General features: G+C 46.9%; 1 protein-coding gene across 1 annotated transcript in view; it reads left to right on the forward strand.

The window, feature by feature from the left end:
• Nucleotides 1–18,417, forward strand: part of SMARCA5 (SNF2 related chromatin remodeling ATPase 5) — a 58,161-nt gene extending 39,744 nt beyond the window's left edge. The window contains exons 15-24 of the mRNA XM_073549785.1: nt 6,646–6,794; nt 6,887–7,006; nt 7,238–7,348; nt 7,442–7,555; nt 7,635–7,757; nt 7,914–8,046; nt 16,779–16,897; nt 17,001–17,213; nt 17,477–17,587; nt 18,119–18,417. Of these exons, the coding sequence (XP_073405886.1) occupies nt 6,646–6,794; nt 6,887–7,006; nt 7,238–7,348; nt 7,442–7,555; nt 7,635–7,757; nt 7,914–8,046; nt 16,779–16,897; nt 17,001–17,213; nt 17,477–17,587; nt 18,119–18,184 (1,259 nt within the window). The 3' untranslated portion in view covers nt 18,185–18,417. The remainder of the gene's footprint in view (nt 1–6,645; nt 6,795–6,886; nt 7,007–7,237; nt 7,349–7,441; nt 7,556–7,634; nt 7,758–7,913; nt 8,047–16,778; nt 16,898–17,000; nt 17,214–17,476; nt 17,588–18,118) is intronic.
• The last annotated feature ends 3,069 nt before the right edge of the window (nt 18,418–21,486 follow it).

Raw genomic sequence — 21,486 nt, forward strand, 5'->3', positions numbered from 1 at the left:
TCTCTATCGCTTCATTGGGGGACACAGGAACCATGGGTGTATGCTGCTGCCACTAGGAGGCTGACCCTATGCACATAAAAAAAGTTAGCTTCTCCTCTGCAGTATACACCCCACCGACTGGTACGAAGTTAATCAGTTTTTAGCTTGGTGTCAGTGGGAGGTGGACACGGGTCTTTTATTAGACCTATTTTGTACCTCAATGTGCATCGTTCCTTTTCACATACCAGGAGGGATACAGTGTGAAAGGTCACTACTGTAATCCCACGCAGAGACTGAGTATGGCGTGTACTGCCACCCCATATACTCATGGGTCTAGTCGGCAGGACCCCAACCCCTAGTACAGAAGCGTGCTTGGGTGATCTGGACCCAGTCCTGGCCCATCGTCTCCCACCTACTCGCCCACAACAGCCTGTTGTTTGGAAGAGACTTTGACATCCTGCAGCAGGCCTTTCCGGATGTCGAACATCACCGATATGTCCCTCTTTTCCCTAGGTCCCTTCATGACTAGTTTTTCATTAAGAAAAGGTCAGAGAAAAGGAAGGTGGTGAGTATTGTCTTAAGGTGATCCCCTTTTCAACGTTAGTCACCACTTCCCCATATTCTTCAAGGGACCGGAGCTGCTTCCCACGGTCACCAGGATTAATCTAGGCCCCGGCTTACATTCGAGCCTAGTCCTCGCTCCCCTTCCGGCACCTGGCTACCTTTTTAGTCGGATCTGGCAGATGGCTCTGGTGTTTTTAGGGCCTCCGCGCTGCCCCTCCGGCGAACTCTGAGGGTTAATCTAAGCCCTGGCTTCTATTCCGGCCTTTAGTTTCCTCCTTGGTTCCGCTCCCGTCCACTCAGTCCTCGTGCAAGCTTTTCTCCCACCATTCTCCACCGCTTCCGCCTCCTGCACTTGGTGGCTAGCTCTGCCCACTCCACCCGGCCTCATCAGACAAGCGGCGCAGGGAAAGTAGCGTTCGCCACCATCTTTCTCTCACAGACCTGGCTTTTAGCGCCACCTCCTTTCCGGCTTTAGTGAGCAGGCTTTTCCTAGCACACCCACTCCTGCAGCGTGCAATTTCATACACTGACTTCTGGCATCCTCCCTGCGGTCGCCATTTTCCTCCGTGTGATCCCGGACAGTAACTTCTCCCTTCAGAACCTGCTCCTCTTCAGCATCCTCTACAGCCTGGAAGCAGTCTTTGGGACAGGATATTGTGAGTAGCTCTGCTCTGCAGACTGACACTTTCCTATGTATCTCTCACTGTCTCCCAACCTTATGGCATCAGTTAGTGGGTCTGCTCTTCATGCCTAAGCACAAAGGAGAGCCTTCTCGCCCTCTGGCTTCCTCTTCCTCTTCTCTGGTCAGACACTGTGCTTGCTCTTCTTGTAAACGTAGACTCCCTTCAGGTCAGTCCACTCCCCTCTGTCAGGATTGCAGCAACCCCACTGTGCCCACTACCCAGGAGTCCCTTCCCACTCCAGGAGAAACCAAGACCCCATCCCAGGGTGGGCTTCATCTGTTGCAGTCTATGGCGGACCTCACCAGGGTGTTTCAGACCCTTGTGTCTGTACTTGACAAATTGCCCCTTCCAGACTCTGCAGTTGCCAGTTGGTCACAGGTTTCTCCATCCGGCCCTTCCAACACAAGCCGTAAGAGACCCAGACAGGAGCACCGTTCTAGGTCCTCTTCCGGATCCTCCTCTCCCGAATAAGGCGAGGGGTTTTCGGACTCTTTCAGAGGATGAGTCTGACATGAATTCAGAACAGGCCTCCAAAATGAGAGATATGGTCCAGAGCCTTATTGTCGCAGTCAACCTGAACTTAGGCATAAAAGATGGCTCTACGGAACCCGCAGATGAGGTGGTTTCGTTTAGACGGTCAAAAACACATGGGAAGCACCTCGGCATCCTATATCCCTTCTCTCCTGAGCTCACCGCTAACTGGACGACTTCCCCAGCTGTGGACCCGCCAGTTTCCAGACTCAACCAACACGGTCCTCCCGCTTTCTAATGCAGCATCCCTCAAAGACTGCAACGATAGGATGATAGAATCGCTGGCAAAATCAGGTTTTGAAGCGGATGCTTCTACATTATGCCCAGCCTTTGCCTCTACCTGGGTCTTAAAGACCATACAGATGGGCTTAACACCTTCATAAGGGCATTTTTGCGGGAGCTCCTCCGAGGGAGATAGCTGACCTTGGAGACCAGATTTCCTATGCAGGGAAATAGTTGATGTCTGCCTCCTTGGATGCTGCATCCTGCGCTGCTCAGGTGTCCAGCAATATGGTGGCTATCCGGAGGAATTTTTGGCTCAAAGCATGGCAGGCGGACCTATCGTCAAGCCGCTTAACAGCCTCCCCTTCCAGTGGGACCGCCTGTTTGGCCCCATGTTGGACCAGATCATTAAAGAGGCCTCGGGAGGCACGACTTCTCTTCTCCTCCCCCCCCCCCCCCCAGTCCACACCTCACCGGCCTTCCCGGAGGTGACAATTCCGGCCTTTTTGCCGTCTTGCAGCAATGGAGGATTCTTCCGGTCAGCGCAGGTCGCAGACCTGCCAGGTCAGAAAAAAGGCTTCCTTCAAGCCCACTCCCCTCCTGGCTTCCTCAAATCTCCCATGGTAGGTCCACCAGGCCCAGACCTGGCAGATCTTCCTTGGCATGAATCGTGTCAAGAGCCCAGGCTAGGCGGTTGTCTTCTGTTTTTCAGAAACGTCTGGCTCGCCTCTGTGAAGGACGCATCGGTCAGGGAGGTAGTATCCTCAGGATACAAGATAGTGTTCGCTTCGCGTTCCTGAGATTGTTTCTTCAAATCCCGTCCTCCAAAAGATCCTGCTCTTGTTCCAGGCTTCTTTGCGTCCATCGCCTCCCTTCTCAGTTCCATGATTATCTTTCCAGAACAAGAACGCTTTACAGGTTTCTATTCAAACCTGTTTGTAGTGCCAAAGAAGAACAGCGTGGTTTAGCCCATTCTGGATTTGAAGTTACTGAACAGAAGAGTCCGCCTGCGACATTTCAGGATGGAATTCCTGTGTTCCATGGACATTCAAGATGCCTACCTCCACGTTCCGATCTTTCAAGCTCATCAGAGATTCCTGCGTTTCGTGGTACAGGGGAACCATTTCCAGTTTGTCACCCTGCTGTTCAGACTCACAACAGTTCCTGGGGTCTTCACAAAGATTATGGCAGCTTTGATGGCCATCTTGAGGATCAGGGTCCTAGTGCTCATTCCGTACCTCGACTACCTCCTCACGACATCCTCAACAAGGATCCTTCAGGCCCAGGAGAGTCTGACCATCGTCCTCGACTCCCTGGCCCGGTTCGAGTGGCTAGTCAACAGGAAAAAGTCCTGCCTTGTTCAGACTCAGCACCTGGTCTTCCTAGGCATGCTGTTCGACACCCGACAAGGCGAGGGTTTTTCTCCCCGAAGAGAGAGCAATCCTCCACCAGGGAGTTCGCTCTCTTCAAGGCCTTCAGCTTCTTTCCCTCTGTTCAGCAATGAACGTCCTGGGCAGGATGGTGGCAGCCTCGGAAGCAATCCCCTTTGTGTAATTCCACTCAAGACCACTTAAGCAGGCCATTCTTTCGCAGTGGAACAGGTCTGTCCTGTCGCTGGATCGTCCGCTTCGCCTCTCTTCCCGAGTCAAGCGATCTCCACTGGGGGCTGTCATCCCCTCTCCTCTCCCAGGGCTGTTCATTCCTTCCCGTCCATTGGCAAGTGGTGACGACGGACGCCAGCCTTCTCTGCTGGGGGTGGCTTTTCGCCATTTGAACTGTTCAGGGGCGCTGGTCGGCACAGGAGTCCTCTACCGATCAACATCCTCGAGATAAGGGCCATCATTCTGTCCCTCCGTCACTGGGAAAGGCTTCTCGGGGGTCTACCAGTCAAGGTTCAGACAGACAATGCCACAGCGGTGGCATACGTCAATCACCAGGGAGGGACCAGGAGTTCTTGGCAATGGCCGAGGTATCCAGGATCCTCCTCTGGGCGGTGGCGACAGTTCCGATAACATCCGCAGTGCATATTCCCGGCATGGACAACTGGGCCGCCAATTTTCTCAGCCGTGAGGGTCTCGTGGCAGGAGAGTGGTCCCTGCATTAGGAAGTTTTTCATCAGATTTGCCTTCGATGGGGAACTCCAGATGTGGACCTCATAGTGTCCTGGTTGAACAGGAAAGTTCCATGGTTCCTCTCCAGGTCTTGCAACCCTCTCGTGGTGGGCGCCGATGCTCTGGCCATTCCTTGGTCGCAGTTTGTGCTTCCCTACCTGTTTCCCCTTCCCCTTCTTCCCAGGCTGTTGAAGATCAAATCGGAGGTGGTGCCAGTCATTCTGATCGCCTCGGATTGGCCCAGAAGGTCTTGGTTCGCAGAGATCTTCTGGAGGACGCACCTTGGAGGCTCCCAGACAGGCCAGATCTTCTGTCACAAGGTCTGATCTGCCACCAGAGTTCTTTGTCAATATGATGGCGTGGCTGTTGAATCCGCGATTCTCAGAGCGTCCGTTTTTTTCTGATCACGTGATGCGCACCATGATCCAGGCTAGAAAACTCCTCTTCCAGGCTCTATTATCAGACCTGGAAAGCCTCTTTCTGCTGGTGTGAGTCCAATTACATTCTCCCAATGTCTTTGTATCTTCACTCCATTTTGGCTTTTCTCCAAGAGGGACTTGATTCTGACCTTGCCCTTAGTTCTCTAAAGGGGCAGGTATCAGCCCTCTCTATCCTCTTTCAGAAGTCCTTAGCCTCTGGTTTTCAAGTCAGAACTTTCCTTCAAGGATTGGCGCATGCGGCTCCCCCATACCGGAATCTCGTGGACCCCTGGGACCTAAACCTTGCCCTGGAGGTCATGAGGGGTGCTCCCTTTGTGCTTCCTGTCCTGGAAGGTGGCGTTTCTTGTAGCTATCACCTCCATTAGAGACGTCTCAGAGTGGCGGCTCTTTCCTGTCAACCCCCCCCTCCTTCTTGGTTCTTCACCAAAATAAGGTGGTGTTGCGGCCTCCGCCTTCTGTCCTTCCCAAAGTGGTATCCACTTTTCACTTTGACGAGGATATTGTCCTCCATTCCTTCTGTCCTGCTCCAACTCATTCTCTGGAGTGTTCATTGAACAGGCTAGACCTGGTCAGGGCAGTAAGGGTCTACCTGGCTACGATCGCCTCTTTTAGGAAGACTGATCTCCTTTTCGTCATTCCAGATGGTGCGCGAAGAGTCCTGCCGGCCTCTAAGGCTACGATTGCTCGCTGGATCAGAACTGCAATTTTGTAGGCTTACCGAGTTAAGAACAGAGTGCCTCCCCCTGGAATTAATGCTCACTCTACCCGGGCAGTGGGTGCCTCCTGGGCAGTACACCATGGGGCATCTGCCCTACAACTTTGCAAAGCAGCAACCTGGTCTTCCATCCACACATTTGCCAAATTTTAAAAGGTCCATACCTACGCTCCTGAATGGAGTTTTCTGCTGTTTCACTCCACAGGGACTACTTTGGGACGTCCCATGGTTCCTGGGTCCCCCAATGAAGTGATAGTGCATAGTGTCAGTCTCCTAGTGGTAGCAGCATACAACTATGGTTCCTGTGTCCCCCAATGAAGGCTTCGAGAAACAGATTTTACTGTAAGCAACCAAAAATCCTGTTTTATTCGTGGAAAAAAAACCCTTTAAGTGCATGAGAGAAATGGCAATTTTTTAGCTCCGTTCCATCTAGAAAATTCTAGATGGTCACAATTTACTAATGACACACAGTAATACTATTGTGTAATATATGAAATGGTGAAAATTGAGTCAGGGGTAGTATCATTAAGTTAGATACAAACCAATAGCTCAAAAATGTTCCTTATATCAGTGGTCCCCAACCTTTTTTGCACCAGGGACCGGTTTCAAGCAAGACCATTCTTCCATGGCCCGGCAGGGCGGGGATGGAGGTGTGGCAGGGGCGGGGCTTTGGTCATAAGGGGGCGGGGCTATGGACACGGTTGTAGTGTAGCAGTGCATACTTATAATTAAATAACATTTAGAATGTGACTCAACTCACCATAGGTTTTGAATGAGTGCTCCATCACTCCCTTCTCCCCATCATTGCCTTCACCCCATCACTGCTGTCTCTCCATCATTGCCTTCACCCCATCATTGCCTTCACTCCCCATCATTGCCTTCACTCCCCATCATTGCCTTCACCTCCCCCATCATTGCCTTCACCCCCCCTGTCCCCATCTCCTCCAGGGCCAGGCTCCACCTACACAAACAGAGACACACACACACACACACACACACGTGTACACACACACGTACACACACAGACACCACCTCTCTCCTCTCACCTGCCCGCCGCCCGCGCTTCCTCACTCTGACACAGCAGCGGCCGCGCTCCTCTCTGTGTCAGTCAGAGACAGGAAGCGCGGGCGGCGGGCAGGAAGCTGGACGGGTCCTTGCAGCTCCGCTCCTGCTATTCCCTCTTGCAGGCAGCGGAGCTGCTTGGATCGCTCCCTGCCCGCCGCTACGCATGAGGGCAGTCTAAGAACTGCTGCGCGCTGCCCCAGCCCCCGCTACGCCACTGATCGCCACTGGCTCCCCTTGTGTCCGCGGACCGGCGGTTGGGGACCCCTGCCTTATATTACCTACTACTGTATAATCCGCTAATTGTTTTTTTTTTTTTTTTTTTTTATGTTAAACAGGAAGGTTGGTGGATCAAAATCTAAATAAGCTTGGAAAGGATGAAATGCTTCAGATGATCCGACATGGTGCTACCCACGTGTTTGCCTCAAAGGACAGTGAAATCACTGACGAAGATATTGATGCCATCCTAGAAAGGGGTGAAAGAAAAGTGCGTGTGCCTTCACTATGGACCTTTCTTAAAAGTATTTTAATTTCTTTAGTGTTTAATGCCGGTTTTTAATTTAAATATTCCCAACCTAGACTGCAGAACTGAAGGAAAAGTTATCAAACATGGGTGAAAGCTCGCTGAGAAATTTCAGTATGGACACAGATTCCAGTGTATACAACTTTGAAGGTGAAGATTACAGAGAAAAGCAGAAGGTGTTTTTTCTTTTTCTTATTTTTGTAATTCCAAAAATGCATAAAATTCAATGTTGGTTGCTAAAAGTGAGACATCAAACTGAAAACTAGATACACCGCAGCTCCTTAAAAAAGAAAGTGTTATGGTGCAGAGTTTATACATAGCAATCAGGCCAGTGTCTGTCTGGAAGGACCACAAATCTGTTTTTTCAAAAGGTAACATTTGTTAACTTTTTTTTTTTTTTTTCCTAGATGGCGTTTACAGAATGGATTGAACCTCCAAAACGTGAAAGAAAAGCCAACTATGCTGTGGACGCCTATTTTAGGGAAGCACTTCGTGTCAGTGAGCCAAAAATACCAAAAGTGAGTGTGAATAGTTGGTGTTTTGTTTTTCTTTCTTTGTGGAAAAATATCCTGATTGTATTTTTTTATGGATTTTACGTTTATCATTTTTAGGCTCCAAGGCCCCCAAAGCAGCCCAATGTTCAGGACTTCCAGTTTTTTCCTCCTCGATTGTTTGAATTGCTGGAAAAAGAAATTCTGTATTATAGGAAGACCATTGGGTATAAGGTACCGCATTAAATCTTTATACTTTTCTGTTTTGGTTAAAATGAAATGTTCTTTCTAATATTGTGTTGTGCTTACTCAGGTACCTCGCAATCCAGATTTGCCCAATGCATCCCAGGCGCAAAAGGAGGAACAGTTGAAAATTGATGAAGCAGAGCAACTTAATGATGACGAGCTAGACGAAAAGGAAAAGTTGCTAACACAGGTGTGAAGAAGTGATGGTCACCTATACAAAGTGGATATTTTACTGCATGTGCGATATGCGCTAAAGTTGCCTTTTAATGGTTGCAAACCGTTTCATTGCTGTATTATAACTGTGGTGTTTTTTGTGTTTTTTTGTTTTTTTTAACTTTTAACTCAGGGTTTCACTAACTGGAACAAAAGAGATTTCAATCAATTTATCAAAGCCAACGAAAAATGGGGAAGGGATGACATTGAAAATATTGCCCGGGAAGTGGAAGGGAAGACTCCAGATGATGTAATGGAGTATTCAGGTAAATGTTCTTTCTCCTCGTATTTTAGGCAGAGGATGTAAATGTTATAGCAAAGGCTTATTTCCCCAAAAGTGGTTCTTTCGTCAGGATATACTGTCATTTTTAGGGGCAGCAAACTATGACCAATCCGCTGCACAAAAATGACATTCCTCTTTGGCTTTCCTCAACAATATTTGACATCTGCAATTTATTTAGAATCCACTGCAGCAATCATTGGAGTGGGTAGAGGGGAAGCTTACCTCCTTCTTAAAGGGGTTATCCAGGCTAAACCTACATTTCTGCAGTTAGTCTGATTTCAGTTTCCGACGTCCTGACTGTGTAATATGCACTCTGTTAAGATTTCGCTCAGTTGCTAGCTTGTATGGTCGTCGTATGACCACTCAAGCAGTGTGCCCTACTGGTGGTCATGTGTCGACTAACGGCTGTTCCTACTTCTCTCAATGTTCTGTTGAGAGAAGCTGGAAATCTTTCTTGCCAGCATATGACCCCCAGTATGCATTTCTAATATGAATGGTAATGTGATGACTGCTTGAGCAGACACAAGTGGAATCCTGACTGTGTCTATATACACTCTGTTGGCATTCTGGATAACTGCAGAAAATTTATTTCTTTATCGCCTTATTGGGGGACACAGATTACCATGGGTGTATGCTGCTGCTGCTAGGAGGCTGACACTATGCAAAACAATAAAAACTAGCTCCTCCCCGGCAGTATACACACGACAGGCACCGAGCACCTCAGTTTGTGCTTAGTGTCTGTAGGAGGCGGACCGGGATCTCCCCAGATCCGCAGTTAATAATCCATTTTTTCTTTTAGGGTTTAGATCGAACTTTTTAATCTTTTCTCTTTTATTTTTCAGGTTTTTCCGTCGGGAAACAGGGTGTAGTTATCACCCTGATTTCCTATATCATGCGGCTGAGCGAGCAGTGTGGTGTCACCCACATCGCAACTCTCAGTACCGCAGGCAGGACTTTTTCCCTATCACCTTCTGGTGATAAGGGTTGTGGACAGGTGGCTGGTCCTTGCCGAATCCCCCTCCTCACCCCTTTCTCGGGACAGGGTTGAGAGGAAGACGGCGATCGCAGGAGGTTCAAGCCGTCTTCTGCAGGATGCGGGTACAGAGGACCCCCCCCCTTCAGCGGCCTGCCTGTTCTCCGTGGGCCCCTGTGGTCATCCTCTTCAGGGACGTCAGGTAAGTGCCTGTATGTTCCCTCCGGCCCCGCATAAGCTTCTGTGAATGGGAGAAGTTGGACCTTGGTGATTACAGGTCCACAGTTATTTGAATCTCCCGCCCTCTCTGCCGCGCGCTCACACAGCCACTTGCGTCTCACCCTCCCCCTGCACTATTCAGGGAGACACTGGGGATCCCTCCTCTCACCACAGCAGCGTCACAAGCAGCAGGGCCATTGTCAGTTCGGCACCGTTATGTTGGCGTTTCCTTCACAATTGCTAGGCATGGGGCTGCGGCGTCTTCCTTTCACTTTCACTTTCCCTCAGCGTGCTCCCTCCTCCCTTCCTAAGCGCGCTCTTTTCAGCGCGCCTTTACTAGCCCATCACAGGGCTCCTTTTCTTTTGATATGCCAGCCTTCCCCTTCGGCCATGCCCTCTCCGTCACTGTTAGCCAGTCACGGCGCAGCCGCTAAGCTCCGCCCCCAGCCTAAGGATTTCCTGGATTTTCACTCCTTCCTGCGCTGCTTGGGGGACACTTCGGCATTTTCTGCTGCTCGCCAGAATCTCGGTAGGCTCTGCTCTGAGGCAAAGATTAGCTCTCCTCGGCAGTTCTTCCCTAATTCCTGCGGCCATTCAGTGCAGTTTACTTATGCCCAACCCTTCAGGGGATCTCTGCTTCAGGCCCACCGCTACCTATTACGTCTGTGCGCGCTGTAAAAAGAAGTGGGCATCTGGTCGGTCGTCCCCACTCTGCCCCCCCTGCAGTCCTTCAAATATGTCAGCATCTCAGGAGCGCATAGAGTCCCGGGCTGAGGACACTCTCCCTTCCCCCCTCCCCCCGGAGTGGGCCGTTGTAATGTCTCAGTCAGTATCTGACTTGACAAAAGTATCACAGTCGCTGGTCCAGGTCTTAGAACGATTACCTCAGCTATCTACAGCCACCTGTGCCCCGACCGCCTCTCAGGGTGAGTCGTCCGCACCTGACCGCGACCTTCAGAGAGACAGACAGGGCAGGAGTTCTAGGAAGCGGGCTCTGTCTACTTCGTCCTCTAGCTCGCAGGGCCCTTCTGCTTCTCCCAGGTTTCCTTCTTCCTCGGATGACAACCTTCAGTCAGGCGATGGCTCTCAATCAGAAGCTAGTTCAGAAGGGAACAGCGTGTCTAAAACACGGGACATGGTCGATAGCTGAAATAAGACTATCTTCCAAACACTAAAAATTAAGCAGGATAAGACTCCCCCCTCAGGAATGCTCTGTTCTCCTTAAATGAGCAAGACCTCCATCTCGAACCTTTCCCAATCACAAAGATTTCGATACTACCTTATCCAAACACTGGGAGCGCCCTGAGCAACGTTTCTCAGGCCGCAAGTACTTAGACGTACTGTACCCCTTTGACGCAGACCTGCTCACAAAGTGGTCCAAGGCTCCCGAGGTGGATCCTCCAGTTTCACGGATAGCCTCAAAAACGGTGCTTTCCCTGCCAGATGGGGCATCGCTTAAAGATCCTACTGACAGGCAGATTGAATCTCTGGCTAAGTCTATCTTTGAGGCATCCGGCGCCTCTCTCTGCCCTATTTTCGCATCCGCCTGGGTGGCGAAAGTCATTTCCGCTTGGGCAAAAATTCTTTGCAGGGGCATCTTAGCATCAGCTCCTCAAGACGAGTTGGCGGATCTTGCAGATCAGGTTAACCATGCGGGAAAATACCTTTTGGCCGCCTCCTTGGATGCGGCCGGCTGCGTAGCAAGGGCTAACATAGAATCATAGAATCGTAGAGTTGGAAGGGACCTCCTGGGCCATCTGGTCCAACCCCCTGCTCAAAGCAGGATTCGCTAAATCATCCCAGTCAGATGTCTGTCCAGCCTCTGTTTGAAGACTTCCATTGAAGGAGAACTCACCACTTCTCGTGGCAGCCTGTTCCACTCATTGATCACTCTGTCAAAAAGTTTTTTCTAATATCTAATCTGTGTCTCCTCCCATTCAGTTTCATCCCATTACTTCTAGTCTTTCCTTGTGCAAATGAGAATAAAGTTGATCCTTCTACAATGTGACAGCCCTTTAGATATTTGTAGACAGCTATTAAGTCTCCTCTCAGTCTTCTCTTTTGCAAACTAAACATTCCCAAATCCTGCAACCTTTCCTCATAAGACAGGGTTTGCAGACCGGTCACCATTCTGGTCGCTCTTTTCTGAACTTGCTCCAGTTTGTTGATGTCTTTTTTAAAATGTGGTGCCCAAAACTGGATACAATATTCCAGATGAGGTCTGACCAAAGAGGAGTAGAGGGAAATAATGACTTCACGTGATCTAGACTGTATGCTTCTGTTAATACATCCTAGAATTGCATTTGCCTTTTTTGCTGCTGCATCACACTATTGACTCATATTCAGTCTGTGATCTATTAGTATACCCAAGTCTTTTTCACATGTGCTGTCACTTTAGCCCTATTCCTCCCATTCTATATATGCTTTTTTCATTTTTATTGCCCAGATGTAGTACTTTGCATTTCTCCCTGTTAAAAAACATTCTGTTAGTTGCTGCCCACTTCTCCAGTTTATTTATGTCTTTTTGAATCCTCTCTCTCTCTTCTCTAGTATTAGCTATCCCTCCTAGCTTTGTGTCATCAGCAAATTTAATCAGTTTACCCTCAATGCCGTCATCTAAATCGTTGATAAAGATGTTGAACAATACAGGGCCCAGGACAGAGCCCTGTGGTACCCCACTTGAGACATTTTTCCAATTGGATGTGCAGCCATTTACGACCACTCTTTGGGTCCGATCACTAAGCCAGTTATGAATCCACCTAACAGTTGCCTTGTCCATTCCATACTTAGTCATTTTTTCAATAAGGATTGTATGAGAGACTTTGTCAAATGCTTTGCTGAAGTCAAGATATACTATATCTACAGCATTTCCTTGATCCACCCAGTGATTCCGTCATAGAAGGAAATTAAGTTAGTCTGACATGACTTATTAGTTACAAACCCATGCTGACTCTGTTTAATCACTTCATTCTTATCCAGGTATTGACATACATGTTGTTTAATAATTTGTTCAAAGATCTTTCCTGGTATAGAAGTCAGACTCACCGGCCTATAGTTGCCTGGGTCCACCTTCTTCCCCTTTTTGAAGATAGGAACAACATTTGCTCTTCTCCAGTCTCCTGGCACTTCTCCTGTTCTCCAAGAATTTTCAAAGATTATGGAGAGGGGTTCAAAAATTTTTTCTGCTATCTCCTTCAGTACTCTGGGGTGTAATTCATCTGGACCTGGAGACTTGAATTCATTTAGGTTAGCTAAGTGTTTCCTCACTATCTTTCTGTTTATAGATATCCTGGATTCTTCTATTCCCTTAATAGGACAGTGAAGAACAGTTGATGTTACATTTCCTTTCTGAGAGAAAACAGATGCAAAATAGGAATTTAAAAGTTCAGCCTTCTCAACATCCTGTCTTACCATTTCATCATTTTCATCCTGTAAAAATCCTATAGCATCTTTGACTTTTCTTTTACTTTTGACATATCCCCAAAATCCTCGGGGATAGCTGTACGCCGAGTCCTCTGGCTAAAGTCATGGAATGCGGACACTACTTCAAAAAAGTCGCTTACCAATCTGCCATTCCATGGCTCTAGACTCTTTGGAGCCAAGCTGGATCAGATAATTTCCGATGCCACTGGTGGTAAAAGCACTTCGCTTCCCCAGTCTCGACCGAAACGTGTTTTTTCAACAGAAAGGGTTTTCGACCATTCAGGCCCTTTCGTCCCTTCTCTGCCATGGAGAGATCTGCTCAACAAGATCGGCCGCCCTCCTCCAGGGAGCGGGATCAGAGGAAACCTTCCTACAAACCCGCTCCTCGCTGGAGATCTAGAGGACAATACTCCAGATCTTCAGGCGCCAATTCCGGCAGATTTTCTTCTAAGTGACGGGTCACCCCCACCTGGAATTTCTTCCAGGGTGGGAGGCAGACTTTCCTTTTTCGTGGATGCTTGGCTGTCTGTTGTCGACGACGCTTGGGTCAGAGAAATCGTCGCATCCGGATACAAGATCGAATTTGCTTCCCCCCCGAACAGACGTTTTTTCCGGTCTCGGCCTCCGCGACAGCGGTCCCAGACTCCGGGTTTTCTGCAGGCCATTTCCTCCCTTCTTTCCGCCGGAGTCATTGTTCCCGTTCCATCAAACGAACGGTTTTCCGGGTTCAACTCCAATCTCTTTGTAGTCCCGAAGAAAGACGGCTCCCTTCGTCCAATTCTGGACCTCAAATTGCTCAATCGCCACGTGAAGATTCTTCATTTCACAATGGAGTCTCTTCGGTCGGTGATTGCTTCCTTGGAACCCGGGGAATTCCTCTGCTCGGTGGACATTCGGGATGCCTATCTGCACATTCCAGTTTGTGTGCAACATCAGAAGTATCTTCGATTTGCGATTCAGGGAGACCACTTTCAGTTCACGGCTCTTCCTTTCGGCCTAGCTTCAGCGCCCCGTGTTTTCACGAAGGTGATGGCGACCGTCATGGCCATCCTTCGCTCCAGAGGGATCCTCATCATCCCTTATCTGGATGATCTTTTGATCAAGGGTTCGTCTCGCCAGGACTGTCTCCAGAGTCTTCAGATAACCCTGGACACTCTCGGCCGCCTTGGTTGGCTAGTCAACAAGGAGAAGTCCATTCTGACCCCCACCCAGCGTCTGACCTTTCTGGGCATGTAATTCGACACGAATCTAGCCCGTGTTTTTCTTCCAGGGGGAAAAATTTGCGACCCTTTCCAAGGGCATCAGAACTCTCAAGAGGCCTACTCCCATTCCCATTCGGTCCTGCATGAAGGTCATGGGGAAGATGGTGGCTTCCACGGAAGCAGTACCCTTTGCGCAGTTTCATCTTCGCCCCCTCCAGCTGTCTCTACTTTCAGCCTGGGACAAGACCATGATGTCCTTGGACCGTCCTATTCTGCTCCCTCTCAGAGTGAGGCAATCTCTCACTTGGTGGCTACGGCCAGCGTCAGTTCTCCAAGGGAGGTCCTTCCTTCCGCCTCAGTGGCAAGTCATCACCACCGATGCGAGCCTTCTAGGATGGGGAGCCGTGTTCCATCAGAAAGCGGCCCAAGGACGCTGGAATCCACAGGAGTCTCTCCTCCCAATCAATCTTCTGGAGATCAGAGCAATCTTCCTGGCCCTTCTTCACTGGAAGCCTCTCCTCTCCGGCAAGCCAGTCCGTATTCAGTCGGACAATGCCATGGCCGTGGCGTACATAAACCATCAGGGGGGCACGCGCAGAAAGCAAGTAATGTCAGAAGTGGCCAAGATATTCTGCTGGGCAGAACGCTACGTTCCGGCAATCTCCGCCGTTCATATTCCAGGGGTGGAAAATTGGGCAGCCGACTTTGAGTCGCCAGGGCCTAGCGTCCGGCGAATGGTCCCTGCACCCCACAGTCTTCAATCAGATATGCCACGGTGGGGCACCCCGGATGTCGACCTCATGGCATCTCGGATGAACCACAAGGTGCCGCAGTTCGTAGCCAGGTCCAGGGACCCTCTAGCCGTCGCATGCGATGCGCTGGTGACTCCGTGGTCCCAGTTTCAACTCCCTTATCTGTTCCAGCCTCTGGCCTTGATCCCACGAGTGGTCAAAAAGATAAAATCGGAAGGCGTACCAGTGATTCTAGTCGCTCCAGATTGGCCAAGATGGCCTTGGTACGCGGAACTGGTCAACATGCTCGCGGACGTCCCCTGGAGGCTTCCAGACCGTCCAGACCTTCTCTCGCAAGGTCCCCTTTACCACGAGAATTCTCAGTCTCTGAGTTTGACGGCATGGCCGTTAAGACCGCAATCCTGAAGGAATCAGGTCTGTCCAGTCAGGTTATTCAAACTATGATCAGAGCCAGGAAACCAGCCTCTTCCTGCATTTACCATAGGTACTGGAAGGCTTTTTTCCGTTGGTGCGATGATAAAAAGTCTTCCCAATGTCCTTTTCTATCCCATCTATCCTTGGGTTTCTTCAGTATGGTTTAGAAGCGGGTCTGTCCCTCAGTACGCTCAAGGGCCAGGTTTCCGCTCTCTATCCTCTTCCAAAGAGAGCTAGCTTCTCTACCACAGGTCAAAACCTTTCTCCAAGGGGTCTCCCATGTGGCTCCTCCTCATCATTCGCCAACAGACCCGTGGGATCTCAACCTCGTTCTTGGCGCTCTCCAGAAGGCGCCGTTCGCCTCTCCAGGACATTCCTTTGTCCCTTCTCTCGTGGAAGGTCACCTTTTTGATCGCCATTACATCCATCAGAAGAATTTCTGAATTGGTGGCCTTGTCATGTCGTTCCCCTTACCTGATTCTCCATCAGGACAAAGCCGTCCTCAGGCCCGTTCCTTCTTTTCTTCCAAACGTGGTTTCCTCCTTCCATATCAATGAGGATATCGTTCTTCCTTCTTTTTGTCTGGCTCCCTCTCATCCGCTTGAGAAGTCTCTCCACAAACTGGACGTAGTTAGAGCCCTGCGTGTCTATCTCGCCAGGACATCTTCCTTTCGTCTGTCCGATTCCTTGCTGGTCATCTCTGAAGGTCGCCAGAAGGGCCTTCCGGCTTCCAAATCCACGATCGCTCGCTGGATTCGTTCTACCATTCTGGAAGCGTATCGTCTTCAGGAAAAACGACCCCCTCCGGGAGTAAGAGCTCATTCCACCCGGGCTGTGGCGGCTTCGTGGGCTGTTCGTCACCAGGCTTCGGCCATGCAAATTTGCAAGGCCGCAACCTGGTCGTCTTTGCACACCTTTACGAGGTTCTACAGGGTTCATACCCAGGCCTCGTCTGATGCTGTTGTTGGTAGGAAGGTTCTGCAGGCGGCGGTGGCTCACCGGCCGACCTAAGCCTTTCTGTTACTTTCATTCTTTATTGCTGTTCCCACCCTTGGGACTGCTTTGGAACGTCCCATGGTAATCTGTGTCCCCCAATAAGGCGATAAAGAAAGATGGATTTTTGGTTCTTACCATAAAATCTCTTTCTTGGAGCCTTCATTGGGGGACACCAGCACCCTCCCTGTTTACGTTGTACCGTGTTGGGTCTTAGAGTCCCTTGTTTGGTTGGTACATATGTTTAGAGTTTTCGCTTTGCTTCTCCTACTGCTTTTTCACCAACTGAGGCGCTCGGTGCCTGTCGGTGGGTGTATACTGCCGGGGAGGAGCTAGTTTTTACTGTTTTGCATAGTGTCAGCCTCCTAGCAGCAGCATACACCCATGGTAATCTGTGTCCCCCAATGAAGGCTCCAAGAAAGATTTTACGGTAAGAACCAAAAATCCATCTTTTTCTTGGGGAAAAAAAATTGGTCCATCTTAATTTTTTCTTTTTCGTCTCCATTTTTAATGAAAAGGAAATGTTTTACCCATATACAGTCTTTGTTAGCAATTGTTTAATTTACAACCTTTCTCCGCATTTAAAATCTCGATACCAAAAAAATAGATTTGTAACTTATTCTTAATTATTGCTTTAACATTGGCTTTGTGTGGCTTGCAGAAATCTGAATACCCTTAGATGTGATGATAGAATATGTATTCTAAATCTGTGTAAAAAATTTTTTCCCCCATTTATAAGCTGTGTTTTGGGAAAGATGTAATGAACTCCAAGACATTGAGAAAATCATGGCTCAGATAGAAAGGGGCGAAGCAAGGATACAGAGAAGAATAAGCATAAAGAAAGCATTGGACACAAAGGTAATTGGAACATTTCCCTGATTTTGTGTTTTCAGAAATTCAGGCATTGTTTTTCTTTTAGTGGCGAGAATACTGTGTGGCTTTTTTTTATATTTTTATGTAGATTGGTCGATACAAAGCATCTTTTCATCAGCTGAGAATATCTTACGGCACCAACAAGGGTAAAAATTATACTGAGGAAGAAGACCGTTTTCTTATCTGCATGTTGCACAAACTTGGTTTTGATAAAGAAAATGTGTATGATGAACTCCGGCAGTGCATTAGGAACTCTCCTCAGTTCAGATTTGACTGGTTCCTGAAGTCAAGGACTGCGATGGTGAGCAGATTTTGACAGGCTGTAATTTCTACTTGGTGCGTAGTGGTAGCGTGTTACCTGCATACTAAAAGGTGAAGGACACTAACTTACACCTTTATGTCATGAATATGTTTTTAATTTCCCAATGTACTAATTTTATCTAGTAAGGAAGTAAATTTGAGAAACCTGTTTGCCTCTAGAGGAAGTCCTTCTTATTTCACTGCATAAAAAGTCTAAACTTTTTGAAGTTGTAAACATCCTTTATATTTTTTCTCAATATCTAGGAACTTCAAAGAAGATGTAATACTCTGATCACTTTGATTGAAAGGGAAAACCTCGAATTGGAGGAGAAAGAAAAAGCTGAGAAAAAGAAACGTGGACCAAAACTGCCTTCTGTAAGGGATTTTTTTTTTTTTTTTGTTTTGGTAGTACTTCAAATTCTCCCCTTCTGTTATGTGGACACGTTGTAGTTGTTAGATATCTGGCATCTTGCATATAAGGCCACGTTCACATGTTCAGTATTTGGTTAGTATTTTACATCAGTATTTGTAACGCAAACCCAGAAGTGGGTGATAACTACAGAAGTGGTGACGTGTTTTTATTATACTTTTCCTCTGATTGTTCCACTCCTGATTGTTGCTTACAAATACTGAGGTAAAATACTGACCAAATACTGTATGTGTAAACATGGCCTCAAAGTGCTCTGCTTATACTCACCTGGAAAGTCTTATCGCTCGGGACAGTTTTTTGACTAAGTGTTAAACTTTCAAATTGTAATGTTGCAAGTGTCTGTTATAATAGTTGGCCATCTTTTACGGTGTCTGATAGTCACTTAGAGCTAAAGAAGACTGGTGCTATGATTTTAGTTTTCATGTTTAATTATAGTTTTCAATCAAAACCTTTTTTTTTTTTTTTTTTTCTTGCAGGCTCAAAAACGGAAGATGGATGGTGCGCCAGATGGCAGAGGAAGAAGAAAGAAGCTTAAGCTTTGAGTGTATATTCTGTATTTAATAAGTTTAAGAAGTAGTTCTTTGCGTTACGGGTCTTCATAAGATGTACTGTACACTGATCGACTATTATGTCATTCAACGACATGAGGTTCAGCTGTTTCTTATACTAGGGATGTAGTTATTGTAGTTAATACTCCTTTTTTTAAATAAGACAGCTGTGCTGGATGTTTTTTTTTACCATTAACATTTGAAGTAATAAAATAGACTTCGTGAAATGTGTTATTAATGTGTGCGTTATTTCTATTATTTCTAGCAAGTATTCTTTAAATGTATAAAAAAAAAAGCTTTTGTATAAATTTGTTTACTTTCATTGTTCAGAAAAATACATATTTTTTGTTTTGTCTGCTTAATTCCTAAATATTTTCTGTAGTATAATTTAAAAAGGACAAGCTTAGATTGTGCACATAATATAAAGGCATCAAATATTGAAAAATATGATCACTTAAGGCAGGAGTGCACAACCTTCTCTGCTCCAGGTGCCACATTGTCGGATTGCACAACTCCCAAGAGCAGCAATGAAACTGAGGAATTAACATCTGAGTTTATACAGTTGTGCTCAAAAGTTTACATACCCCTGCAGAATTTTTGCTTTCTTGGCCTTTTTTCAGAGAATGTGAATAACACCAGAACTTTTTCTCCACTCATGGTTAGTGGTTGAGTGAAGCCATTTATTGTCAAACTACTGTGCTTTTTCAGTAGGAATGGTGTTCCTTTCATCATACTTATTTGACCTCTCTCCAAATGTAATGTTTATGGTTGTGGCCAAAAAGTTCAATTTTGGTCTCATCACTCCAAATTACCTTATTCCAGAAATTTTAAGTTTTGTGTCTGTTCTGTTTTGCATATCGTAGGAGAGATACTTTGTGGCATTTGCGTAGTAATGGCTTTCTTCTGGTGACTCGACCATTCAGCCCATTTTTCAAGTGTCTTCTTATTGTGTATTTTGAAACCGCCACACCGCTAGTTTTCAGAGTGTCCAGTATTTCAGCTGATAGTATTTGTGGGTTTTTCCTTGCATCCCGAACAATTTTCCTGGCAGTTGTGGACGAAATGCTTGTTGGTCTACCTGACCGTGGCTTTGTTTTTACAGAGCTCCTGACTTTCCATTTGATAATCACCGTTTGAATGCTGCTAACTGGCATTATCAAATCCTTGGATAACTTTTTATTTCCCTTTCCTGTTTTATGCAATTCAACTACTTTTCCCGTAGATCCGTTGACAATTCTTTTTGCTTTCCCCATGACTCACAATCCAGAAGCTCGGTCAGCTTTTATGCACACACTGATTACAAGCAAACAAGTCACTGGTGGGGATGTTGGCTTTTAGTAGCCATTCAAACCCATTAGTGCAGAGGTCTCAAATTGCATTCCTCAAGGGCCACAAACAGGTCATGTATTCAGGATTTCCTTGTATTGCACAAGGTGCTGGAATCATCTGTGCAGGTGATTAAATCATCACCTGTGCAACACAAGGAAATCCTGAAAACATGACCTGTTTGCAGCCTTTGAGGAATGCAGTTTGAGACCTCTGCATTAGTGTCAACTTTTGTGCATGTTACCCTGGTGATTTTGGCCTGATATGTGAACTTTTGATCAGGGTCATTTGGCTGTTTTGGGTTGTCACTATGTTTTAAAAAGAGAAAAAACAGTAGTTTGACAATAAATGGCTTCTCCCAACCACTAACCATGAGCGGAGAAAAAGTTGTGGGGTTATCATTCATATTCTCTGAAAAAAGGGCCAAGAAAGGAAAAATTCTGCCAGGGTATGTAAGCTTTTAAGCACAACTGTAGCATATTAACAGTATATGCCATGAATTTCTTATAAGAGGGATCCTTTTCTTGCAATCCCATCGACCCTAATAATGTGGTTTCTCTGCTCGGCACTCTGGAGGAGTATAGGCTCTTTGTTCTTTATTGATTATAGAAGTTCCCCTTTTCTCATCTACAATAGGAAGAGTCGCATCTTCTAATGCAGTGTTGTCCTACTTTTGTACAGGATGAAAGCATGAGTACCGTACTTGCATTGTATATACATATGTATATAGGGAAATCTTAATGAGTCTAGTGGACAACCTCTAAATGAGGTAGCGATATCGCTGTTGCGTCACAAAATTGGTAACGCTACAGTTGTGGCCAAAAGTGTTGACACTCCTGCAATTCTGTCAGATAATACTCAGTTTCTTCCTGAAAATGATTGCAAACACAAATTCTTTGGTATTATCTTCATTTAATTTGTCTTAAATGAAAAAACAAATAGAATTGTCCTAAAGCCAAATTGGATATAATTCCACACCAAACACAAAAAAGAGGGTGGACAAAAGTATTGGCACTGTTTGAAAAATCATGTGATGCTTCTCTAATTTGTGTAATTAACAGCACCTGTAACTTACCTGTGGCACCTAACAGGTGTTGGCAATAACTAAATCACACTTGCAGCCAGTTGACATGGATTAAAGTTGACTCAACCTCTGTCCTGTGTCCTTGTGTGTACCACATTGAGCATGGAGAAAAGAAAGAAGACCAAAGGTGAGGACTCGAGAAACCAAATTGTGAGGAAGCATGAGCAATCTCAAGGCTACAAGTCCATCTCCAAAGACCTGAATGTTCCTGTGTCTAATGTGCGCAGTGTCATCAAGAAGTTTAAAGCCCATGGCACTGTGAAAAATTGACAAGAGATTTCAACACAAGATTGTGCAGATGCTGGATAAAGAACCTCAGCTAACATCCAAACAAGTTCAAGCTGGCCTGCAGTCCTAGGGTACAACAGTGTCAACCCGTACTATCCGTCGGTGTCTGAATGAAAAGGGACTGTATGGTAGGAGACCCAGGAAGACCCCACTTCTTACCCCGAGACATAAAAAGCCAGGCTGGAGTTTGCCAAAACTTGCCTGAAAAAGCCTAAAACGTTTTGGAAGAATGTTCTCTGGTCAGATGAGACAAAAGTAGAGCTTTTTGGGCAAAGACATCAACATAGAGTTTACAGGAGAAAAAGAGGCATTCAAAGAAAAAAAAAAAAAAACACGGTCCCTACAGTCAAACATGGCGGAGGTTCCCTGATGTTTTGGGGTTGCTTTGCTGCCTCTGGCACTGGACTGCTTGACCGTGTGCGTGGCATATGAAGTCTGAAGACTACCAACAAATTTTGCAGCATAATGTAGGGCCCAGTGTGAGAAAGCTGGGTCTCCCTCAGAGGTCATGGGTCTTCCAGCAGGACAATGACGCAAAACACACTTCAAAAAGCACTAGAAAATGGTTTGCGAGAAAGCACTGGAGACTTCTAAGGTG

This window comes from Dendrobates tinctorius, unplaced genomic scaffold (assembly GCF_039654945.1).
Source record: "Dendrobates tinctorius isolate UK_male_01 unplaced genomic scaffold, ASM3965494v1 ptg000161l, whole genome shotgun sequence".
Taxonomy (NCBI): domain Eukaryota; kingdom Metazoa; phylum Chordata; class Amphibia; order Anura; family Dendrobatidae; genus Dendrobates; species Dendrobates tinctorius.